Genomic DNA, 26,316 nt, shown 5'->3' on the forward strand with positions numbered 1-26,316 from the left:
CAACTAGAGAAAGCCCGCGCACAGCAACGAAGACCCAACACAGCCAAAAATAAATAATTAAAAAAAAAAAAGAAAGAAATATAACTGATTTTGGGGGGGAAAGCAGGCGGGCGCTGGGATGAACTGGGAGACTGGGTTTGACATATATACACTAATATGTATAAAATAGATAACTAATAAGAACCTGCTGTATAAAATAAAATAAAATTGAAAAAAAAGAAATATAACTGATTTTTGTATATTGATCTTGTATCCTGCAACCTTGCTAAACCCATTTATTAGCTCTAATAGTTTGTGTGTGTGTGCGTGTGTGTGTGTATTTCTTAGGATTTTCTAGGTACAAGATCATGTCATCTGCAAATAGAGGTACTTTTACCTCTTTCTTTCTGATCTAGATGCTTTTTCTTCTTCTTGCCTAATTGCCTTGGCTAGAATCTCTAGTAACTCAATGAACAGATGTGGTGAAAGCAAACATACTTGTTTTGTTTCTGATCTTAGGGGGAAAGCATCCAGTCTTTCACAATCATGTATGATGTTAACCGTGGGTTTTTCATAAATGCCCTTTATCAGGTTGAGGAAGTTTCCTTATATCCCTAGTTTGTTGAAAGTTTTTATCCTAAGAAGGTATTGTATTTTGTCAAATGCTTTTTCTGCATCTATTGAGATGATCACATGTGGCTTTTGTCTTTTATTCTATTAATATGGTATACGTATTAGTCTGCTAGGGCTACCATAACAAAGTACCATGGACTGCATGGCTTAAACAACAGAAATTTTTCTCATAATTCTGGAGGCTAGAAGTCTGAGATCAAGGTGTTGGCAGGATTGGTTTCTTCTGAGGCCTCTCTCCTTGGTTTGCAGATGGCCATCTTCTCCCTGGGTCTTCACATGGTCTTCCTAATCTCTTTTACAAGAACCCAGTCATATTGGATTAGGACCTGTCCTAATGACCTCATTTTAATTTAATTACCCCCTTCAAAGGCCTTATCTCCAAATACAGTCACATTCTGAAGGACTGGGGGTTAGTTAGGACTTTAACATATGAACTTTGAGTGAACACCATTCAGCCCATAACTGTATTACACAGATTTTTATATGTTGAGCTTATCTTGTATTTCTGGAATAAATCCCACTTGGTGATGAGACGACTTAATCCTTTCTATCTGTGGCTGGATTCAGTTTGTTAGTATTTTGTGGAGGATTTTTATGAGCAGCTACTAGCATTATTATCTTCTTTATTCCTACCATTCAAAGTGCTTTTACATGTACTATTTCACTTACCTTAAACAGAATTGCATGAGGTGGGTAGTATGCTCATATTCACTGAAGCAAACTGAGGCTCAGGAAAGTAATGTGATTTTACCCTAAATATAAATTTGCAGTAATACATCATATAAATTGAAACCAAAACCACAGATGAGAAGAACATTAGGGAGATGAAAGAAAGCAGGGTTTGGTGAGAACAAAGAGAAACTTTGTACAGCTAGAAGTTTACAGGGTCAATTTGAATGGCATCTGTGATCTCAATGACATGAGAACTGAGGTCATCTGCTGATGTGCATAATAAGAGTAAATAGACTTGTGGTTTCAATTCATGCATGTAATGAAACCAAGTTGGGGTGACAATTCTCATTAATTTTGAGATCATGATTTGACCAGATAAACTGGAAGGAGAATAAACCAAAATTTTGATGATAGAGATTTGACTGTATCAATAACAGCACACTGCAACTTAGAGATTCCTTTTTCCTTGGAAAGCTTTTCCCCAAGTAACCTGCCAATTCACACACTCTTCTCTAAGCCTTGGTGGAGCCGTACAGTGATATACCATGACTGCTCGGTCAGAGAAAGCTGAGTTCAAATTCTACCTCTGGCCCCAAAGGACTGTGTGACTTTGCAAGTCATTTAATATCTGCAAGACTTTACTCCCTCATCAAATGAGGGAATTGAATTAGACGTTCTCTAAGCTGCCTTTCAGTTTTACGACTCTATTAATTTAGTGAATAAGGGGAGTGGTGATTCAGTGGACTGGGAATTTTCAAACAGCATTGATGGGGAATTCACTAAGGGTAGATAAGGAATTACTGAAGAGCAATGAAGCCTGGTAGGGGACAGAGAGCAGGTAAGCCAGAGTGGGTAGCCAGTGAAAGTGAGAAAGTAAGCAGATTGGGGTGGGGGCGGCTACCCAGAGTTGGGGATGTCATGGGGCATATTACACAGGCTACTGTAACCTAGTTGGTTAACTAATTACACATTGTTTTAATTAAAAATAACTAAAAGTAATTAAAAATCCAGTTCAGAGCATCCAGACTGGGACAGAAGTCAGATAAACCCCACACCTTTCACCACCTATTTTTACATCAGGATTATCATCCTAGTTCACTGGATGATGCACTGAAGAGCAAGGATCTTACCCATAAGTCCCTCCAATACAATTCCAGAAGAAGTCCTGGCCCATCAGCTTCTCACATCATTCACAGGTCACATTTCATTTCTCTGAACTGTCACATGACACTTCATAATGATCTGGTTCATCGGAGGCAAGGTTCTGATAATCAAAAGACATCAGTTTTTCCTTTTCATTTAAGTTTTAAACTATTTTAAAATTCTCTTTAATGCAAATGAAATGCACTATTACTGTAAAAAATTCTAACATTCACACACATTATGTAGATACTGACAGTCCCTATAATTCCTTTTCCTATTGTTAAGATGGGTGAAAATTCCTCCAAGTCATGCTTTCTCTCTATACACTAATGTAATATTATTTACAAAAAATGGAATCATGAACGCTATTTTGCAAAGTGCCTTTTTCTTGCTCACCAACCAGTATAATCCAGGTATTTTTTCATGTCAGAGCGTACAGATGTGCTTTATCCACTTTGACAACTACAGAGGAGTCCATCATATCACTGTATCATAGCATAATTTATGCAGCTCCTATTGATGGGCATTTACCTTGCTTCCAATTTTTTGATATGTAAACAATAGTGCAGTGAACATTCTTGTATATATCTTGCATATTTGTTTTTTTTTTTTTAAATTTATTTATTTATGGCTGCATTGGGTCTTTGTTGCTGCACGCAGGCTTTCTCTAGTTGCAGCGAGCGGGGGCTACTCTTGGTTGCGGTGCGCGGGCTTTTCATTGCAGTGGCTTCTCTTGTTGCGGAGCACGGGCTCTAGGTGCGCGGGCTTCAGTAGTTGTGGCACGCGGGCTCAGTAGTTGTGGCTCGTGGGCTCTGGAGTGCAGGCTCAGTAGTTGTGACGTACAGGCTTAGTTGCTCCGCAGCATGTGGGATCTTCCTGGACCAGGGCTCAAACGCGTGTCTCCTGCATTGCCAGGCGGATTCTTAACCACTGCACCGCCAGGGAAGTCCCGCGTTTCTACCTTCCTTGAAATAATAAAGCATAATATGCTGAAAATGTTGCTTTTTTTTCTTCCATCTTCAACATTAAAATGGCTACACAAAAATTCACCAATTTTGATGTCTTTTAAATGCATGCTGATATGACAGCTGTCACATACAATCTAACAAAATTGTTTCAAATGAAGTTAAAGACAAGTAAGTGCTACTAGAGCCATCTTATGGAAAAAAACAAATGAACCTTTCGGCGGACCCAATAGAATGGGAATTTTCCCCCATTCTTTTTTCTGATCTATCCCCAAGCCCTACCCTATACTGTGGGCATTGAGGTAAGAGGTAGGGGAGAGCTGAATGATGCCTAGCACAACTAGAAGTGCCATCTCCAACCCCCCAGAGAACGCCTGGCAGAAATCTCAGACCACAGCTTTGTCCAACCTCCATAATGCTTATAAATGTCACAACCTAGAAAGTAAAGCAACAAAGTAAAAATTAACCAATCCACCAGGGCAGATAGATTAAAAGTATCTTAAAGTACTAGAGTGGCTAGTTATCACTCTGTAGAAGGTATAGAATCTGCATTAGGCATACGCGTGGTTTCCATTTTTAGGAGCTTTGTAACATGTTAATATTACATGTTTTCCAAAATACTTTCCTACTTATTGTTGCTCCTAGGTTGCCAAGATGGGTCAGCCAACATGGCCTTAAAAAGTAAGTACCACTAATGTTCAAATTAGATGAGTCAAAAATAGAGGACTCACCATGTGGATCTGAACAGGACAGCCTGAGGAGAAGGTAGAGAAATTAGGGGTAGTATGTGAAATTGATGCACAGCTGCATCCTATATGTCAGCAGTCCCCAACATTTTTGGCACCAGGGACCGGTTTCACGGAAGATAGTTTTTCCACGGACTGGGGATGGGGTGGGGATGGTTTTGGGATGATTCAAGGGCATTACATTTATTGTGCACTTTATTTCTATATTATTACACTGTAACATATAATGAAATAATTATACAACTCACCATTACGCAGAATCAGTGGGAGCCCTGAGCTTGTTTTCCTGCAACTAGATGGTCCCATCTGGGGGTGATGCGGCTGCCTCAGCTCCACCTCAGATCATCAGGCATTAGATTCCCATAAGGAGCGCACAACCTAGATCCCTTGCATGCGCAGTTCACAGTAGGTTCCCCACTCCTATGAGAATCTAATGCCACCTCTGATCTGACAGGAGGTGGAGCTCAGTGGTAATGTGAGTGATGGGGAGCGGCTGTAAATACAGATGAAGCTTTGCTCGCTTGCCAGCCTGCCACTCACCTCCTGCTGTGTGGCCCTGTTCTTAATAGCCACAAACCGATACCGGTCTGTGGCCCCGGGGGATTGGGGTCCCCTACTATATGTCTTTGGAACATGCATGAAGGACTGAATATTGTTCTATGTGAAAACTAATGACACTGTGGGAGTTAGGCAGAACAATACTTAAGATATGATCTTGGCTGTCAGAGAGCTTCTGTATTCTACAGTGACTGCAAATAAGAGATGCATGGTCACAATACTATGGAGATACATTAATCGTAATGAGAGAGTTCGAACTGCTTCAAGGCGAAGAAACACATCAAGAGGCAGAAACAGCATCTGTAAACTGCATTTATTGAGTGCTTATTGGGCACTGGGCACATCAGATACAAAAGAGTTGGGATGGGGGCAGGTAAGAACTTAAGAAATTAAATACACACGTTAATTTTACCACGAATTCTAACTACTAGGGAAGTACAAAATTCGTACAAGTTATACTTTATAATGAAATTTTGATGTCTGTCAAAAGGATAAGCTATACATACAATGCAATAAAAATGTTTTAAAATTGTGCTTAATATCACAGAACTACCCCAAAATGGGTTGATAAAATGCCTATACAGCATTAGACACATATATTTTACGTTAAAGATTGCTTGTAAAGTACAAATACTTTGCCCCCATTGCTGAGAAATCTATGGCTGACAACTATATGTGCAGTTCCCCTAAGAAACATCGCAGCATTTGTAGTCCATCTCTCCTTTAAACTCCACCTCATTTTTAGTTTCACTTACTATCGAGTTCTCTTCAGAACTGTTTATATTTCTTTTGTCTGATCATCTTCTTCGAGTTTCCTGATTTCATTTTTTAAACAATTTATAGTTTCACGACTTGCTTTTAATCTCTCTTTAAGCTCTGCAATTTCAAAGCTTGTTTTTTTTTTTGCAGCTTCTAATTTTTCTCTGGTTTTCACTTCAAGTTCTGCAACTAAAGAAAACATACACTTTTACTGATTTATTTCATTTTTCTCACATGTACAAGATATGTCATAGAGCAATAAATGTGGCATTTCCTTAGGTCAATGTTTTCATGATGAAATGCGGACAACTTAAGATACGTAACTTTAGACACAGGGGGGTGGGTAAGAAAGTCTGAACTCTCCAGAGAGGATCTAAGATGTTTTCTACCACTAAGAATGAAATTCTGACCACTAATATTTTAATTCACAGTTAACATTTTAAGACATAATGTCTTAAATTATGTCTAATTTCCTAATGTGATTTGGAAATGAGGGAGTATACAGTCCAAGAGACATCCAGCTAATAAGAGTTTACTAAAAACAGTACTCTTAAATTTATGTACAGGTAAAACTTACATAATCACACTGGTAAAACAAACCTGTATCTTTTTTCAAAAAGATATCAATAAGTGTCTAGGTTTGAATTCCAGCTCTATCATTTACTAGATGTGCCACTCTGAATAAGCTACTTATTATCTCTGCTCTATTCCTCATTGCTAAAATGAAGATTATAATAGCAAACACCTCATATTATTTGTTTAAAAGATTTAAAAAGAATACTGTCTGGTACATAAAAAGCCATATTAACTACTATTATTATTATTACTGAATATTTAAAACATTCTGGCTGGCTACATAACAAATTACAAAAGAAAAATATCATTACTGCAAAATAGATTATATCGATTTAACTATTCCACTTGGATAGTGTAGCATCAAGTTTTACAGAGAAAAATGACTACTATCATCCAACATTTCCACCTTGTGGACATTTCAGGTAATTGCTGCTGATGACTGTTGAGGCACAGTTGTACTTTTGTTAACGTAAAAGGATCACTAATTGGAAGCAGTGTGGTTTGGTGAAGAAAAAAAACCAAAACCATTGAAATCGGAAAGACTTGAGTTCAAATACACCCTTGGCCCCTTAATAGCTGAATGCTAATATCTCTAAGTCTCCCTTCATCTCTTCTTTCTATATGATACAGTTAAAACTTCGTATTTCTCAGAGGATTTATGAGGATTAAGTAATATACCTAAAGCATCTAGCGCATTAAAAACACGCAATGTGGGACTTCCCTGGTGGTGCAGTGGTTAAGCATCTGCCTGCCAAGGCAGGGAACATGGGTTTGAGCCCTGGTCCAGGAAGATGCCACATGCCGCGGAGCAACTAAGCCCGTGCGCCACAGCTACTGAAGCCCGCGCGCCTAGAGCCCGTGCTCCTCAACAAAAGAAGCCACCGCAATGAGAAGCCCGAGCACTGCAACAAAGAGTAGCCCCCGCTCGCCACAACTAGAGAAAGCCCGCGCGTAGCAACGAAGACTCAATGCAGCCAAAGATAAATAAATAAAATAAATAAATTTATAAAAAAACAAAAACAAAACACGCAATGTGTCCTTATTTTCCTCACTGCTGGTGCTTTCTTTTTGTGATATATTTTGTAACACAGGTAAACTTTTATATTGCCAAAACAATCCATATTTTTCTTTGTAATTTTTCATTGCTTTTATTTTTTAAATTATTTTTGAAAACAGGTAGTACATACACATGATACAAAATTAAAAGGCTAAAAAGTGTAGACAATGGAAAAAAATGTCTCCTTTTAATATGTGTATGACTGATTGACTTTGCTGTACACCTGAAACTAACACAACATTTTAAGTCAACTATACTCCAATAAAAACAAAAACAAAAAAAGCCTCCTTTTACCCCTGCCCCCCACCAACCAGCACTCTTCCCAGAGATAACCACTGTTAGGTTTCCTTGGTATCTTTCCAGAAATAATTGGTTCAGAGACGAGCATACACCTAAGTGTGACTTCTCCTCACCCCCAACACAAGTGGTGTCACACTATCCACACTGCTCAGCACCCTGCTCTTTCACTTAACATTACTACATCTGAAAGCTCATTCCATATCACAGGGCTGTCTCATTCTTTCAAAGGCTGCAGAGGACCTCATTGAATGGACATACATAATTCATTCATCTGTCCCCTCTGATATACATTTGGAGTATTTCCAGTTTTCTCTATTACAAACAATGCTATAACGTGTATGCTGCGCATAATCATTTCAGTATACTTGTGGGCTAAATTCCAGTAAACAGTAATTGAAGGACATTTGATCTTGTAAATCTGGAAGAATGCCAAGTGACTCTTAGAGGTCCTCTTAATTTATAATCTCACTAGCATTGTACGTCTATTTCCCTACTGCATCAACTTTTTGGTCTTAGTTAATCTGAAAGATTAAAAATGGTATTTCAGAATAGTTTTAATTTACATTTCTATTACTTCTGAGGCAATCTTTTAATATGTTTAGGGGACATTCCTCCCTTTCTTTTTATGGATTGTCTGCTTTTCCTTTGCTCATTTTTCTTTTAGGTTATCGGCTCTCCCCACCACCCTTTTAAAAAAACTGAGGTATAACTGACATATACTAGTTTCAGGTGTACAACATAATGATTCAATACTTGTATATATTGCAAAATGATCATCACAGTAAGTCTGAAGTTAACATCTGTCACCACATATAGTTACAGATTTTTTTCTTGTGATGAGAAATTTTAAGATCTACTCTCTTAGTAACTTTCAAATATGCAATACAGTATTATTAACTACAGTCACTATGCTATAAATTACATCCCCAGGACTTACTTTATAAGTAGAAGTTTGTACCTTTTTGCCCACCCCTCACCTCCCGCCTCTGGCAACCACCAACCTATTCTCTGTATGTGAGCTTTTTTTTTTTTTTTTAAGATTCTACATATAAGTGAGACCCTACTGTATTTGTCTTTCTCTGATTTATTTCACTTAGCATAATGCCCTCAAGGTCCATCCATGTTCTCGCAAACAGCAAGATTTCTTCTTTTTATGGCTAAGTAATATTCCATCGTGTATATATGCATGTGTGTGTGTGTATGCATCTGTGTGTGTGTGTATGCATCTGTGTGTGTATATATATATATATATATGTGTGTGTGTGTATATATATATATATATATATATATATGTATATATAAATAAAACACCTCTTCTTTATCCAGTCACCTGCTGATGGACACTTATGTTGTTTACCTGTCTTGGCTATTGTAAATAATGCTGTAATGAACATGGAGTTGCATATATCTTTTCAAGTTAGTGTTTTTGTTTTGTTCAGATATGTATCCAGAAGTGGAATTGCTGGATCATATGGTAGCTCTAATTTTATTCTTCTGAGGACCCTACATACTGTTTTCCATAGTGGCTGCACCAATCAACATTGCACAAGGGCTTCCTTTTCTCCACATCCTTGCCAACACTTGTTATTTCTTGTCTTTTTGATAGTAGCCATTCTAACAGACATGAAGTGATATCTCATTGTGGTTTTGATTTGCATTTCCCTGATGATTAGTGATACTGAACACCTTTTCGTATACCTGTTGGCGATCTGCATGTCTTCTTTGGAAAAATATCTACTCAGTTCTTCTGCCCAATTTTAATTAAATTGTATGCATTTTTTGGCCATTGAGTTGTATGAGTTCTTTATATATTTTGGATATTAACCCCTTATCAGATACACGATTTGCAAATATTTTCTCCCATTCAGTAGGTTGCCTTTTCTTTTTGTTGATGGTTTCCTTTGCTCTGCAGAAGCTGTTTAGTTACTGGTTATCAGCCTTTTTAAATGATGTGCAGGAGCTCTTTATACATTAAAGAAACTAGTCATTTGTGATATGAGTACAATATTTTTTCATGGCTTGTCTGTCTTTAGACTTTGTTGACAATGCTTTTTTACTATGCAGAAATTTTTAACCCCTTGCTCTCCCCCTCTCTCTCCATATCAATTGTAAAACATATATGGAGTGAAAGGCACATTGTGAGATGGTGGGATACAGAAGTAGGAGATAGACAAGAAAGAAAAATGCATTACAGTGTCATGAGGTAATCATAGGGCGCTATGACATACCAAGGGGAAAGGGTGTGTGTGTATATCAAAGAAGGCTTCTTGGCAGTAGTAAAATCTGAATTGAGTTTTAAAGAATGAGAAAGGAATTAGGTAGATGAAGTGGACATAGTGGGCCTTGGAAAGAGTACAGAAAGATTTGGGAAACAACAAGGAGTCCTATATGACTGTAACAGGTAGTTTTAAATCTAGTCAGGAAGACCTGATTTAACTCATTTGTCAGAGGACAGCATGCACTGTAGATACAGATTTTTGTGGTCTGATTTAGTCACTATACTTTATTTTTGACAAATCATAAGACTGCAAAGGGTACCATATATTGAAAGAACTGGGTTAATTACCAATGAGATGAGAGGGGAAAACATTTAAAAACTTCTTTTAGCCTGTTCTGGTTTTCTGCTTCCAATATATTAAATGCTTATACATACATTTAAGATATATATATGTGTGTGTGTGTGTGTATGTGTGTGTGTGTGTGAGTGTATGTATATATATATGTATATATAAATATAAAAATTTCTGTTTTAAATTTCCAAATAAAGCCTCAATTTAGAGTAAGTCAATCCAAAGAAGAATTACTATTTTTGCAAAGCCAATGTAACTTACTGGTTAGAAAAATAGACTGTAAGGCTTTTTTTTTTTTTTTTTTAAATATTTATTTATTTATTTGGTTGCACCGGGTCTTAGTTGTGGCAGGCTGGCTCCTCTGCTGTGGCATGCGAACTCTTAGTTGCGACATGCATGTGGGATCTAGTTCCCTGACCAGGGATCGAACCCGGGCCCCCTGCATTGGGAGCGTAGAGTCCTAACCACTGTGCCACCAGGGAGGTCCCTGTAAGGCTTTTTTACAAAGAGATAGAACAGTTTATCAGTTAAGAGCACACACTCTGTCTCGGTTTAAATCCTGGCTTTGCTGAGTGATTTGGGGCAAGATATCAAATCTCTCTGTGCTCTAGGGTCTTACCTAGAAAATGCGGCTAACAGTAGTACCTTCCTCCTAGAGTTGTTAAGGGTATTCAATAAATTAAGAAATGCAAAGCACTTATCTAGTACATGTAAACTCCCTTTAAGCATTCACTATCATTTTAATTATTCCTTGTAGAAGCAATTTCTATTAAAAGCTAGATCATTAATACTTAAGTAAATTTCCATGGGTTTACCAGTATAAACATCTTTATAAACTTTTAGTGTGTTTTAAATTTTATAATGAGCAACCTCTATCCTGGCTATTACTCTTTCTAAAAATATTACTATGTTTTTAAAGCCTAAGTTCTGAGGACTGCCTAGGATAAAGTCCTGGCTCTACCACTAACTCATGTTAACTTGGGCAAGTTTCTTACTCTCCCTGTGCCTCAGTTTCCTTTTCTAAATGGATTACCTAATAAAGTTATTGTAGATGTAAATGAGTTTATACAAGTACAGATTTACAAGAGTACAAACAGTAAGCACTCAGTAAAGCTAACTGATATTATTACCAAATATTGAGTATAATGCTCTCAAACTGGTAAAAGTATACCTATCTTTTTTAGACCTTTGATTAATATTCCCAAGTTGCTTTCCTAAAAGGCCTACTCACACAAACAATTCATAGAACACAGGGTTCACCACATCCTTAATAGGCACAACTATTATAAATTCCTTTTGCTTATTTGATACAAATATAACCACCCATTATTATTTGGTTTGCATTTTAAAAATTACTAGCAGGGTCAAATATTTTCCCTTTTTATTTACTAGTCATCTCCTCTTTCATCTGTCCATGTCTTTTGTCCATTTGTCAAGTGAAGTTTAAAATTTTATTCTAGTTTATTTATTTTAGGGTTTTAAAGATACTAATCCTTTGTCATATTTTCTACAAATTTATCTTTCTTTTTTGCCCTTTTGAAATGCAGAAGTTAAATATTTTTTTGCAAAATCAAGTTTGCCTTTGTTTCAATGTGATTTCTTCTAACACCTCAAATTTAGAAAGTCTTCACTAGCCAGGACAGACAGTCATTTCTCTAATTATTTAAACAGCTTAACTGACTTTAAAAAAAACAGTTAACTATCATTAATTAAACTGGAATTTGTTTTGATAAGTGCTATAAAGCAATGATCTAAATTAAGTTTTCTTCTCAAAAGTTATCAATTGTGTCAATACCATTTACAGAATTATCTTTTTCTTCCTTATGGATTTGACACTGTTGAGAAAATAACCTGAAGATAATACAAAACATGCAATTTACTGATAAAAACTTCCCAAGGTTATAAAGCTCCACACATAAACTTCAACACATTAATAATTAATTTGTAGAAAAGTTTTTTCATGAAACACATTTGTCTCTACTATTACACATATATGAATTAATGATATTATTTTTGTTGAAAACACAGAAATGTGGGTACTTGAATTTAAAAAGAGAAGTTTCCTCTATGAATTGGGCACATTTCATAGTATGAGAGAAAGAAGATCTATAATGGAGAGAATATGACCAGTAACAAATGAAAATAGCATATGACTAGTGTTTTTTACCTTTTCAAAGTGATCATATACATATCTGTTTTATGTTCATAACAAAGTAGCCCAAGTATTTTTTCAGATGTAGAAAGTGAAACATAAAATTTTTTAATGAGTGTGATTTTCAATTTTAAATGACTACCAAGTAGCAATTATCATCAGTATTCAGATCTTTTAACTCTTGGTCAGGGTTTCACGAAAATACAAACAAAACACTACTATAACCAACAATGGTTAAACAGCAACCTCTTTCTCTCCTGCTTTCTCATCCCCCACCCCCCTTCTTTTACTGGATCGCTTCTTCCAGCCTATAACGATACTGGTCTATTTCCCCCGAAAACTCTGCTCTCTTGACCCCAAATCCTGCTTCTGCTACTGCTTCAAGGGCTACTTTCCCTTTATAGTCAAGCTCCAAGACAGAGTTGTCCACAGCACCTGTCTCCAATTTCTCATCTCACTTGCTCTCTCTTTTTTTTGGCGGCACTGCACGGCTTGCAGGATCTTAGTTCCCTGACCAGGGATTGAACCCAGACCACGGCAGTGAAAGTGCCAAGTCCTAACCACTGGACTGCCAGGGAACTCCCTCATCTCATTCTCTCTTGATCCACTTCAACTGATCTTCTGTCCTTACTATTCTCCTTCAACTGCTCCTGTTAAGGTCACCAAGGACCTCCACCTTGCTATAGCCTATTTCTTGGCTCTGATCTTACTTGACCTATCAGAGGTACTGAACGCAGTTAATGACTATTTCCTGATACACTTTCTTCACCTGGCTCTAGGATATTATGTGCACCTAGTTTTTCTCCCTCCACACTCACTGTTCTTTCCTAATTCCTTTGCTCGTCATCTCCTTAATCCCTAAATGTTGGAGTGCCCAGGGCTCAATCTTTGAACCTCTTTTCTATCTTCACTTACTCTTGTGATGATACCATTTGGCCTCACAATTTATAAATCCATGTGTATATTAACTTCCACATTTATATCTTCAGCCTAGACCTCTCCTTGAATACCAGACTTTGAGTACAATTCCCTTCTCAACATCTCCACTTAGATGTCTTACAGGCATCCCACATCCATCATGTCCAAAACTGTACTCCTAATCTTTCACCTCAAAGCCGCCCCTCCCAGACTTCCCATCTCTATGAAAAGCAACAATTTTTTTTTGTTTGTTTCCTCAGGCCCCAAACCTTAACAGTCATTCTTTGTTCATCTCCTTCTTTCACATCTTATTATCAAACCATCAGCAAATCCTACTGTACCTATCTTCAAAATAGAACCTGACCCCTTCTCACCACCTCCATTGCTATCACTCTGGTACTACCCACAATTCTATATCTGGATTACTGGAATAGCCTCCTAACTATGCTGTTTCTACCCTTTCTGCTTTACAGTCTATTCTCAACACAGCAACCGGGGTGATTGATCTTTTTAAAATATTAGTCTTATACTGTCACTCTTCTGCTCAAAACCCACAAAAGACTTCCCATCTCCTTCAGGTTAATAACCTAAAGTCCCTATATGAGCTGGTCCCATAATAACTTCTTTGGCCTCATGTCCCACTCCTTGTCCCCTTGTTCACTCTACTCCAGCCACACTGGCCTTCTTGCTGTTCCTCGGATATGCCAGGCAGGCTCTTACCTCAGGGTTCCTGCCCTTGCGGTCGCTCTACACGTAACATTCGTCTCTCATGTGGCTGCACGGCTCAGTTCCCCACTCCTTTTGGTATTTGCTCCAATGCCACCATTTCAGGAAGCATTCTTTGACCTGATATTTAAAACTCTTAACCATATCCTCCCACCAAAAGCGCTCCCTCCCCAGCTTTAGTTTTCTTCATGCCATCCAATCACTACTTCACACTTCACTGTTCTGTTTATTTAATATTTGTCTTCTTTCCACTAGTATGTAAGCTCCATGAGGGCAGGGCTTTTGTCTGCTCTATCCTCTGAACAATGCCTGGTGTCTTACTGTTGCTCAATATATACTGTAAGCAAATAAATGAAAGATCAAAGGAAGAACCAAATAAATGGTGACATAAATGTCAACACAGGGTTGGTAAGCAGATTTCATCTTGAATGACAACTGCAAATGGTTGGCAATAGCTGCATGAAACGATGTGTAGGGGATTCTGAGGCCTCATAAGCTAAAGGGAAAAGATAGCATGACTGACTATCAATAAGGCATTCTGGTCTTCACCACCCCAGCGTTAATATAAAACTATGTCAGGTGACAGGTTAAAAAGAGAGAGAGAGAGAAACTAGTTCACAGTACACTCAAGTTTATGTTCTGCAAGGTTCTTCACACCAATTTTGTTAGCAAAGACTAGTAAACAGAAAATGATTGAGTGACAGGTTAAGCAAGATTAATGAAAAGCTATGCTTAAATGTAATTAGTGAATAAAGACAAACAGTATTTCAGAGTGTGTCAGAGGCTGTCTTTTACCTTTTTAAAAGTAGGCCTACTTTGAGAACTATTTACAACATCCTTCTTACCTGTTCTTTAGTAATACATATTTTGTTTAACTCCTAAAAATTTTACCTGTATCTACTAAGGAAAAAAATTTAATAGTCGCTAATCATACAATCCTTTCACCATTACAGAATACATTATTTCTCAGGATTAATTATGAACTCATGGCACTTACATTCTGTTTCATGCTTATAGGCTCCTAAGGTAAGCTGACGAGATGTTGTTAATAATTGTTGCATCATTGCTGTTGGGTCTTGAAATATCTAATGGAAGAGAATGAAAAAAAGCCCAATAACTGCAAAATCTACAATTTAAAATGCTTTAAAAACTCTCATTATAAAATTTTCTTACCATTTCATCATAGAACTCTGAAACCACTGTCTTTTTTCCCAGCATTGCATTGGTGTCTGATTGAAATAGCTTTAATAAGTGATACAGGGTTACCTGTGAAATAAAAACAGACATGACATCTGTGCAATGGTTTTTATCATCATCATGAGACATCATCATTTCTGTAACTGATTCAGAGACTGAATTAGTAAACATATAAAATTCAGGATCTTGTTTCAACTACAACTTACTGTGGCAGGTCACCCAAATTCTGCGTGTACTTTTATTTTCCTATTAGGTATTACCATTTATCCACATCTATTCAATATGTATGTTTTGAAGAGGGTAAGCAAACATTAGTTACAAAGCATCTCTAGAGAGTGACTATATACAAAAATAACACAAGATACAGCTATGGAAATTAAACTGTTAAGTCACTAAGATGAATTCTTTTACTTACACAGGTGAAATTTGATTAACTGTGACAGTTAAAGTTTACAAATTTACTATGGTGAAAAAAGATTTGATACTTTCAAAAGGAATGATCAGTACTAAAATGCTCAGTGAGGACAAGTTAATTTCTTTAGTGTAATAATAAAATTAATACATAAGTAGCATAATAAACAAACACAAAGTTAGTCAGTGATAATTCACTTCGGCAAGAGCAGTATGTCTTCAAAATATTTAAAAACAGATACAGTAAGACATCAAAGGAAAAGCTTTGCAGCACAATGTGTGATTATTTGAGCAAAACAAAACCTAGCTGGTAAAACATCAGGGTTCATGTTGAAGGTATAGAAACCAATTCAGAGGCCTGAAAGAATTTTCCAAAAAGTTAGCTAAAATCATCATAAGGAGTATGGATCATATGCCATATTTAAAGCAGATAATTTGACAAATTTCTGGAACAGACAGAAAGCAGATGAGACTACACAGATGGATAAACCATAACAGGGAAATCCAAAACCTAAAATCTTAAAGAAGAAAACTGCATCAGAGGTGGGAGCCACTGCCCCCAGTGGAGCCCCAGAGAGACTGCGAGCGCAAAGTTGGCAGGTATAGAAATCAAGAATGCTGGGGGGGCGGCTAGGCTGGCCAACCTTCCCTCTTCTCCCCTCACTCACAGACGAGAGAGCGCATCCTCCTGTGGAACCTAGAATTCTTCACCCAATCAAGTACAAGGTAAACAAAAATAAAGATATTTTCAGAGAGCAATGGCTCTGAAATTTTACTTCTCACGCATCCTTTCTGAAGAAATTCCTCCAGCAAAACGAAAAAAGAAACCAAGAAGGATGAAGAAAAAGGATCAGCTGTCATCACTAGGAGCTGACAGGCACTATCTAAAATTGAAAAATCCAACCTCAGGGATTTAAATACATGAGATGAGTGGGAATAATTTCTAGAGGAACTGAAAACAGTAACTGTGGTATTCCCGAGGAAGGGGTCAGAGATGGGGGAAAGAAGATGTTACGGGTTGAACTGTATCCCCCAAAAGATATGTTGAAGTACTAAACCTCAGAACATGTAAATGTAACCTTATTTGGAAATAAGAGCCTTTTGCAGATGTAATCAAGTTAAGATGAAGTCATTGGGGGGGGGGACCCTAATCCAATATGACTGGTGTCCTCATAAAAAGAGAAGTGACACAGAGACAGGGAGGGAGAGAAGGCCATGTGAAAATGGAGGCAGAGATTGGAGTTACGCTGCCACAAGCCAAGGAACGCCTGGGGCCACCAGGAACTAGAGGAGGCAAGAAAAGATTCTTGCCTAGAGGCTTTGGAGAGAGCATGGCCAACACCTTGATTTGGGACTTCTAGTCTCCAGAATCGGGAGAATAAATTTCTGTTGTTTTTAGCCACTCAGTTTGAGATACTTTCTTATGGCAGCCCTAGGAAACTAATACAGGAGACTTGTACTTTTTATTTTTTAAATCTTTTTTAAAAACTATATGCATGTCTTTTATAATTTAAGAAGTATTAAAAACTACATCATAAAGCCTTCCTTTCCCAAATTATTATTCAGACCTGGAGAGACATTCATGCAGATGAATAACAGGCAATGAATAATTTCAGGACAGATGTCTCTAATTTTCAGTGGTGTTTAAAGATTCTTAGAGCAATGAAAATGCCTATACTTGCCAGAGATATTTCTAGGAATAAAAACCCAATATTAGCATTTTGCTTTTAGAAACAACCATTCCTTTTACAGTGGTTTGATGTGTAATAGGTTACTGGATAACAGAAGTAAATCACAAGTTACCCATATCTTTCTTTTATATTTTAAATAAACCTCATATGACTTATTTTCTGTAAGAGCCAACTATTCAAAAACTATAATGGTTTCATTATACTAAAAGAACACTACAATAGTTTGGAGGGGATAAAACTCAGGCCTATGTAGATCTATATGGAAACCTATTCAATAAATGAATCACTCCAGAAAGGCAAAAGATCATATTACCCTACTTTCCCAAGAGTAGACTTCGAGAGCTGTCTCATAATGAGGTTACATTATATAATGATTTCTTTCAGAGATGTATATTCCAATTGAGGGCAGGGTAGGGAGGAGAGAAGGGGGAGACAGATGAGGAGGCAGACAGGTAAGGCAGCACATTCTCAAAATAAAACGAATTCAAAGCAATCTTACAAAGTTAACAAGAACCTCTGCTCTAGTAACATGACCAACTTCTCCCTCTCTCTCAACATCTGCCATATTCTGTGCTCTATTCTCCCTAATAGACTACTTTGGTTAAGGATAGGTGTAGTGTCTCATCTTTGTATCCCACCCCTTGGGCAATATCTTCCAAATATGGATATTTAATAATTTCTTGTCAAACAGAATATAATGTCTGTGAGAGTATCCCAGAAGGACAAGAATGGTAGGAGACCTGGAAACCTTATCACATGGAAGATATTTAAATGAGCTATAGATGGTTCTTCAGGAGAAAAGAAAACTGAAGTATGAATAGTTACCAGTAAAAAGTTCAAGGAAGCTTAACATAAAGTACAGCTTTCTTAAAACTAGAACTACCCCAAACCTGAATAGGATGTTTCACTTAATAACGGAAGTCAATATTCTCTTCTTGCTATACTGGACTGCCTAAAGGAACTTCTATGTAGGAAGAGTATGGTCTACCTCAATGGGTCCTAAATATTACTGCGCATCAAAATTACCTGGGGTGCTGACCCCTCTCCAAACCTGTGAATCACGCTCCATGGAATGGGGCCTAGAAGTCTGAACTTTTAAAAAACACCTCAGGCATTTCTGATGCAACTAGTTAGGAACTAATGCTCTGTATCACTGGCCCAGGTGACATTCAAATCCTTTAAAAGCACATAGTTTTACAAATGTAATCTGATAATTAAAGTGTCAATGTTTGGTGCTAAAGGAGCGAGCTGAATCTATCAAGATGAAAATTAATGGTGATGAACATTAAAGCCCTGAAACTGGAGTTAAACACCAGCCACACAAATGTGCAATGAGACAGCCTGAGTTGTGACCCTTTAGGTTTAAAAATAAAACAGGCTTAGTGGTTTTAGTCAAAAGCAAGAGTAAAGGAAGGAGTGTGAGGTCTGAATGCAAATACCTGGATTCAAAAACTAGCTCCACCACAATTAACTGTGTTTTTGAGCACATGACTTCATCTCTGAGCCTTAATATGCTCATCTCTAAAACGAGGATCTCACCAACCTCACAAAGTTGCTGAGGGGTCAAAGTGAAAGCTTTGAGAGACTTTTTACATTATCAAGCAACAATCTGAAGAGATCAAATAATGAAAAAGTCAGTGGTTATAAATAAGGATTCAGGTATAAGATAAAGCTGCTAGTACTGATGACAGTTTGAAAATGTAAAAAGACTTTCTAGGGCTTTTAACTGTAAAAAACCGGACACTGCCATTTCAGAGGGCATATGGACTCCACTTGTTTGTTACTAATAACCAAACGATACTAATGAATTTTAAATTTTTTTGCTGTAGTAATCATGTAATTTCCATGATTCCTTTCAAATAACTGTTCACATTCTATCCCTTCTTTTTATACTTGAAAAACAAGAGAGTTTTGAAAGGCACTTCACTTAAAAATGAAAAACCTTAACTCATAGCAAGATGAACCAAGCCATAAGCTTACATAAAGTATACCTGAATGAAAATGTCAACATATAACAAGCTATTGAATATTGTAAAATTTTCACAATTACTAAAAAATTCATTTTATATTTGCAGAGATTAACATTACTCACAGGTCTTTCATTAGGATCAATGAAAAATATTTTGATGATTATTTCGAATTCACCCCAACCTGTCTCAGTAATTTCATATGGAGGCTTAGTAACAACTAAAAGAAAGAACAAAATAAAACAATTATTAATTGTAAATTACTGATACAGTTTCCTAGCTCTTTTAAAATTTATAATATTATGAATTTAAAAAAACTATTGTACCTCTTAAAGGATTGCCATAGCTTTCATGTAATTTAAATTGGATTTTCTTCACATATGCTGACATATCCTAAAATACAGAGGAATTAATTAATTAGTTCTGCCATCTACACATAACAATTAGGAAGGAAATACACAGAGCACCTGTGTCAATTTTATAAAATACACTTCCCCTTAAATTTTATGGAAACCAATTTTCTAAGAAACATGAATTATACCCTGGAGGTTTGTTTTTTATCTTAAACAAAGGAAGCCTGTGCAGAATTCTTTCAAAATTCATAATATATGGAAATATATATGTCCTTAATTCATTGTTTTGCATTCCTATTTTTATATATCTCTGTAGACAATACTCAAAATCAATTTTGATTTTTCCATAAAACAACAGTACACTTCCAATATTTTCTACAGAAATAAACATATACACCAAAGCAAATCTAAGAATTAAGCAACTTCAAAAAACAAAATTATATTATACAAAGGTCAACTAAACTAAGCAACCTAAAACTGTTGGATATAAAACTCTTCCTTTCCTTAATTATATTTTGAAGCACAAAAGCATATTCATTAGTTCCGGCACACAAAAGGGATTCTGCTAGCGAAGGAGGCCTTTTCAAAAATAATTCATAATAGAAAAACAGGAAAATGCAAAACAGAGTAAGTCGCACTCAACAGTAATGTTCATTAATCTTTTTATTTGCTTTCAGGAATTTTTATGTGCTTATTATCTACATATTTTTTTAACTGGGATCCTACTGTAATAATATATTACTATCTGCCTTCATCACTTAACATTATTTTGTGAACATTTTTTCTGAGGCAGATTTTCATAAGCATCTTTGAAGACTATTTTGGGAATACTTTCATTCATTTTTTCTACAAATATGAGTGACTACCAATATAGGCAGATGCTATAATGATAAATAACAGAATCTTGTCCTCAGGGTCTCACTGTAAAGTGGGGGGCAGACAAGAAAATCAGCATTTCAATGCTGTAATCTGTAATCTGTTGTGTGCATATTAGGTCATGTGTTATGAGGACATTAGGTACAAATCCATAGGAAAGGCAGCTATTTTAGTCTTTGGAGATCAAGAAAGTAGATCTAAAGAAAATACACTTGAACTAAGACCTAAGGGAACAATAAGAATGGAGTGGGTGGGAAGAAAGGAAGGGTTTAAGAGTGTTCCTTTGGGAAACTGAGAGTAATTTAGTATTGGTAAAATGTAGGATATAAAGAAATGAGGCAAACACAGACAAGGGATAAGGCTGCAGAGATAGGATAGGGAAAGGTCATGGCAGGCCTTCTAAACATGATAGCTTTATGATGAGGGCAATAGGTAGTCACTGAAGGTGTTTTTTTTGTTTGTTTGTTTGTTTGTTTTTAACAGCTCTATTGAGATATTCACATACTACACAAATCACCCATTTAAAGTTCACCATTCAATGGTTTTTAATATATTCACAGAGTTGTACAACTATCACCACAATCAATTAGAGAACATTTTATCACACAAAAGGAAACCTCATACCCATTCTTCCTCCCACCCACTGTCAACCACTAATCTAGGTTCTATGTCTATGGATTTGCCTATTATGGACATTTTAAAAAAATGGAATTATACAGTATGTGGCTTTTGTGTCTGGCTTCTTTCACTTGCCATGTTTCCTAATTTTTTCCATGTGTTAGTAGCATGTATCAATACTTCATTTTATTCCTTAATAATATTCCACTATATGGATACACTACATTTTATTTATCTATTCATCAGTTTAGAGACATGTGGGCTATTATGAATAATGTCACTACAAACATTCATATACAAGTTTTTGTGTGGACTTTGAAGGTTTTTTATTTTCCTTCGTCTTTTAACTTTACTTAATAGAGAATAGTATAAATGCTGAAGAAAAAACATTATCAAGCTTAATTGGTTTCAACATGTATTAACTCAGTCTTTTGGTGGAATATATGAAGAAAAGATAAATAGAACTCAAAAGTCAACTGCCTTATTCTTTGTCCTTGAAATTAAGACAACTTTGGGTTGCATCACTACTTGATGTCCTGTAGATGTTTGATTTCAGCTCAAGAGCTCTACATTCAAGTGGTCACCTTTAAATTGTGGCTACAGCTGCACTGAGTTCAGTTACCATAAACTGTCCTACATGGCAGTTTAATGTGTGGCATATTGGCCTTCTTTTGATTTACCTCTAAATTTATCATCTCTTAATTTATTAAATGTGACTGAACATACTGTGGGGTTACATGGGAAGAAAGAGTATTCAGCATTGGAAGTAATTTTGAATGATAAGTCAGCATTTCTACTCTTAAAATTGACACTATAAAGTTATTTTGAATAATTATTAAATTTAATTTAAAAATGTGACCCCTTGATAAAGTAAATGTATGTCCAAAATTCTAGTCTCTTACATGTGGCAAAATATAATTCAAAGTGTTTGAAGCAGACTACCTTTACCATCATCAAGCTGTGAATCTACCCTTGGGCTATTTGGCACCATTTTCATCTTTTCAGAAGTAACAACTCTTCGTGACATCTCTAAATGCTTTTTCAGATGTTTCTAAAAAGTGACGAATGATTGCAATGATAACATAAATTCTCACCTGCCTTTTTGCTTCCACTATATTGGAACAATGATATTTGAAATACAGAATGAAGGGTTTTAAATAGAGGAATAGTTTATTCATTCATTAAGTATCTGTTGAATACCCACTATGTACTTACTGCATTCCAGGCATTAGAGATTCAGTAGCAAAACCAAATTACCAGCAGCTAGATTATGTAGCAGTTTGTCTTTCATCTTTTCTGATGGTCTGATTACCAAATTATCACTTAAATTTACTATTCCTGAAATACCTGATTATATACTAGGCTACCTTAAGGTGCGGTAATTGGAAGACGTACTGTGCATATAGCATAGTTCTTTTTACCGTAACTTAATTTTAATTAGAAAACATTTTTGGAACGTTGATTCTACTAACAATTATAGAAAGATGACAGCTCTTACTTTATTCTTTCAACATTTTTGGTAACATTTCTACAATGGGCCAATTTTATTATCAGTTACTATACAATATTACAATTTAACTCTGAGCAAAAAAAACTATAGCTTCAAAAAAGTTTTAGGAAAAACAATTACCTACCTCATTTCTATATGGTTTTACATATACTGTCCACTGATGGGTGTGCCCATCCTCTTCTCTTTTCTTTCCAAAATATCGAGCAACATTACCATAAACTATTGGTTTAACGATAGTAACCCCCTACAAGAAAACAATTTCAACACCAGTTAACATTGTATTGGGCTTCCCTGGTGGCTCAGTGGTTAAGAATCCGCCTGCCAATGCAGGGGACACGGGCTCGAGCCCTGGTCCGGGAAGATCCCACAGGCCGTGGAGCAACTAAGCCCGTGCGCCACAACTACTGAGCCTGCGCTCTACAGCCCGCGAGCCACAACTACTGAAGCCCGCGCATCTAGAGCCCGTGCTCTGCAACAAGAGAAGCCACCGCAATGAGAAGCCTGCGCACCACAACGAAGAGTAGCCCCCGCTCGCCGCAACTAGAGAAAGCCCGCGTGCAGCAACGAAGACTCAACGCAGCCGAAAATAAATAAATAAATAAGTAAATTTATTTTAAAAAAAAAACCAACACATTGTATTATTACCCAAATAAACAGAATTCGAACTCTGAAAGCTTGTTTTAAGCAATGGCAGGCAGTCTAACAACGTAGAGTTTGCTTATAACGTGGATTTCCCTCAACAAATCATTTCCAGACAATTAGCCTCATTTCATAATACCACAAATGACTAAACACCACATTAATTACAATGTTCCCACTTTGAAAACGTGTATTTAAATCATGTGGAGTACTTTGAGAGTTCCTTTTTTCTTTCTCTCTCTTTTTTTTTTAAAGAAACAAAAAAAGCTCTATTTACAAACTTTAAAGAGCAGCCTGCAATAACGCTCACCAACTTTACCATCACCTGATGGTTATGTCCTTATTTATCAGCTTACACCAGGGTTCTCCAAAGCACAGTACAAAAATGAAAGACAGTTTGGAAGGGGATTTTAGGTAGAATAAGGGCAAACATTTTCATTTTATTACTTGTGTTTAATCTGTATTAGAAAAACCATAACTATAACTAGCAATTCAAACCCACAATTTCAAAAATAGTAATGCTTAGGAAGGGACTTTAAAAAATTGATTTAAACAAAAATGTTAAACACTACATTTCGATTCAGATAATGGCAAAGAGGCACCTGGATGACTCAAGCTCGGTAAACCCTGGACTGATGGCATGTGTGCTATATTTGTGTTCAGTTCTGAGATGTACATACATGTTTCTCATCACATCCGGTTAAGTGTAAAGGCAGATTATGATGGAAAGGAGATAGAAAAAATTCCAAGTGAAGAATATTGCTGAATGTTGCACATGAATTTGAAACCAATTGTTCAATAGTAAGACTGTATCTGAAGGTCAAAGAGCAAGATATATCACACGTGAAAAGTGCTGTGCCAATGTAATCAACAATTAATAAGAAATGAGGAAAAGCAGTGAACAAATGGAAAAACTTTTCATTGTGACTAGATAATTCACAAATAAAACCAATACCTATTAGCCTAAAGTTAGTTCAGAAGAAGGCAAGCAGTTTGTACACAAACTTAAAGAAAAAAAAATCACAGCAAGTGCCCTTTTGTGGCACCCAAAGATGGGGCCTCGCATTCAAGGCTCGAGTGAATAAGTACAAGGAGCACTGACATGGTGAGGGATAATAGATCCTGAACTGCTACAATGTTGCTAGGAACTTGGGGAGTTCCTCAATGATGAAAAGTGGGCCCATCTGCCAAAAGACTTTCTACCTGGATCAAATTTATCTAAATTGGGAAAAGATGCTTACAAGACCACATAATCAGCATGGAGAAGAAATAAGTCCCTAATTTTAAAGTTTTACATGACTAACTCGGACCCATTTTCGGTGGAAAAGCATTTGAGGACTACAGGCCTAATCTCCTCAAGTGATTTTGGACTTAAAAGACTTTTAGAACCTAACATGATTAAAAGTAGAGAGAGTTCTGTAAGTTCTTCTCCAAAAGCTAGTGTTCTAATCCTTTGTTCAGTAGTACTTTATCATTCCAAAACCTCGCCCAAAAGTGGGGGAAAACGTATGTTTATGAACCTTACAGTACTATGAATTTTACCTGGCATCTGTTTCCCCTTCCATTAAATTTCAGTAGCTTTTGAAACTTTCAAAGCACTGTGTATGACAATTGTATATTCAGTATAAAATTATGTGAAAACAATATGACACAGAGAAAGACTCAAAAAAAAAAAACAAAAACCTAGATCAACTAGATTGGTGCAAAAGTGGGTGATTTCTTTTTTAAAAAAATTTTCCTTTCTGCGGTAAATAAAAATCAGAAGGGGTAAAAATAGGTGTTATATCAGGAACCAGTTGGTCGTCTCATAAAAAATAAATGTGCCAGGGGATGTAGTAAAGTGGGAGGGAAATGTGTCACAGTGTCATACATTACGTTAGGCTCTATGATCACTTTAATTAAAAACTAAGAAGCTACCGTGTACTGAATGTTCCCTATGTGCCAGGCAGTGTTATGTTCTTTGCATGCCTTGATTGGTATCTTGGCTGTAGCCTTGGGACTTTAGGAACACCATGGACTTGGGGAAGTCTTCTGAACTTTCCTAGTTGTAAATACTGGGGGTGATACTGCCTTTGTAGGGACTGAATCAGAGAATCGGGTAAAACGTCCACCCACCGTGCTTACTTCGCACGGTATCTGCTACTGTTATTATCCTCACAATAGGTGGGTACTGCCCTCCCCACCGCCTTTTTACAGGTGACCTGGGTTGGCAGAGGGTGAGCAGCAAGCCAGGATCTCCCAGCCCCGCAAGTGGCTTTTTCCTCGGCAACAATGTCCAGCTCTCCCCCAGGCACCACCGATTATGTTTGTTTTTTGTCTGGGATGGAAGGGAGGCGGTGACACATGAAGTTGGGGCCACATGAAATCATGATTTTCCCTCTGGGGCTTTGACTCGCCGTCCGCCTGGAAACCGCGGCTCCAGCCCGAGGCGAGAAGGCGCGAGAGGAAACAGGCAGGCCCTCCCCAGGCCGCGCCAGGAGGAGCCGGCGCGAGAGAGCCACTCCCGGAGGGGAGGCGCAGGCCGGACACTGACCTTCACTCTCCCGCCGGAGTCAGGCCCAAATTCGGCCATTCTCTTGAACATATTGTCCTACGGAAGAAGCCGCCGCCGCCAGGGAAAGAGACCGGGGCCGGCGGACTCGCCGCTCCGCTCAGAGGCCCCGCTCCTCCCGCGCGGGCCCAGGAGGAGGGTTTCTGGCCGAAGGAGGACGAGTCAGCTGAGCTCGGGGTGCTCAGGGATCGCCAACGCCTCACAGCGGAGGGCGTCGCGGAAGCCCACTCAGCCCCGCGCGGTTGGAGAGCGGGACAGGAAGGGTGGCACCGGCGACGTTCTGTGCGCAGGCGCGACGAGCTCGCGCACACTGCGCACGCGCCGACCCGCTGCTTTTAGGCGAACGGAAGCCCGGTCTTGGTAGCCAGTGCCTGTCGACAGGCCAGACCGCCTGGCTTCGTAATGACCGAGAAACTGGCTTTTGGAGGTAATACCTTGCCATCGCCAAAGCATGGCAGTTCTGAAATTAAGTTCATGAAATCTCGCCCACCGACAGCTTTTCGTTGTGTTCATCCAGACGTTCTCAGACTTGAACCGCTAATTTCTTTTTTTTATTTACTCCCTTCTTCCTCTCCTTCCTTCCTTTCTACTCATTTTGGATTCTCAGGTCCATAACGTGACGCAAACCTCCCCTCCCTTGCCCTTCTGTGGCGCTAACTACTTTGCAGGTTAGTGCAGTGCTAAATGAACGACCTCCAATTTAATTGAAATCTGAGGTGCTAGTCAGAGGTTCGCTCTCCTTTTTCTTC

The 26,316-nt window shown here is 37.5% G+C and overlaps 1 protein-coding gene across 2 annotated transcripts; it reads right to left on the reverse strand.

Annotated features, from left to right (window-relative positions):
• Window positions 1-3,222: 3,222 nt before the first annotated feature.
• Window positions 3,223-25,826, reverse strand: YEATS4 (YEATS domain containing 4). Of its 2 annotated transcripts, XM_061205126.1 has the most exons (8): window positions 25,550-25,826; window positions 22,502-22,621; window positions 19,347-19,413; window positions 19,146-19,240; window positions 14,928-15,020; window positions 14,752-14,839; window positions 5,452-5,644; window positions 3,223-3,392 (listed from the first exon to the last, which is right to left on the reverse strand). In XM_061205126.1, exons 1-7 carry the CDS (start codon window positions 25,598-25,600, stop codon window positions 5,475-5,477), a joined length of 684 nt encoding a protein of 227 aa, XP_061061109.1. In that variant the 5' UTR covers window positions 25,601-25,826; the 3' UTR covers window positions 3,223-3,392; window positions 5,452-5,474. The 2 variants fall into 2 exon arrangements, with proteins under 2 accessions (XP_061061109.1, XP_061061108.1); XM_061205125.1 differs by lacking the exon at window positions 3,223-3,392 and having other exon boundaries at window positions 4,991-5,644.
• Window positions 25,827-26,316: the final 490 nt, after the last annotated feature.

Source organism: Eubalaena glacialis, chromosome 11 (assembly GCF_028564815.1).
Source record: "Eubalaena glacialis isolate mEubGla1 chromosome 11, mEubGla1.1.hap2.+ XY, whole genome shotgun sequence".
NCBI classification, from domain to species: domain Eukaryota; kingdom Metazoa; phylum Chordata; class Mammalia; order Artiodactyla; family Balaenidae; genus Eubalaena; species Eubalaena glacialis.

Coding starts and splice junctions, on each gene's coding strand:
- YEATS4 (XM_061205126.1), bottom strand. CDS start 25,600: ATGTTCAAGAGAATGGCCGAATTTGGGCCTGACTCCGGCGGGAGAGTG. Junction 19,414..22,501: donor TAAAACCATATAGAAATGAG/GTAGGTAATTGT, acceptor TCTGTATTTTAG/GATATGTCAGCATATGTGAA. Junction 5,645..14,751: donor CTATAAGCATGAAACAGAAT/GTAAGTGCCATG, acceptor TGTTTTCTTTAG/TTGCAGAACTTGAAGTGAAA.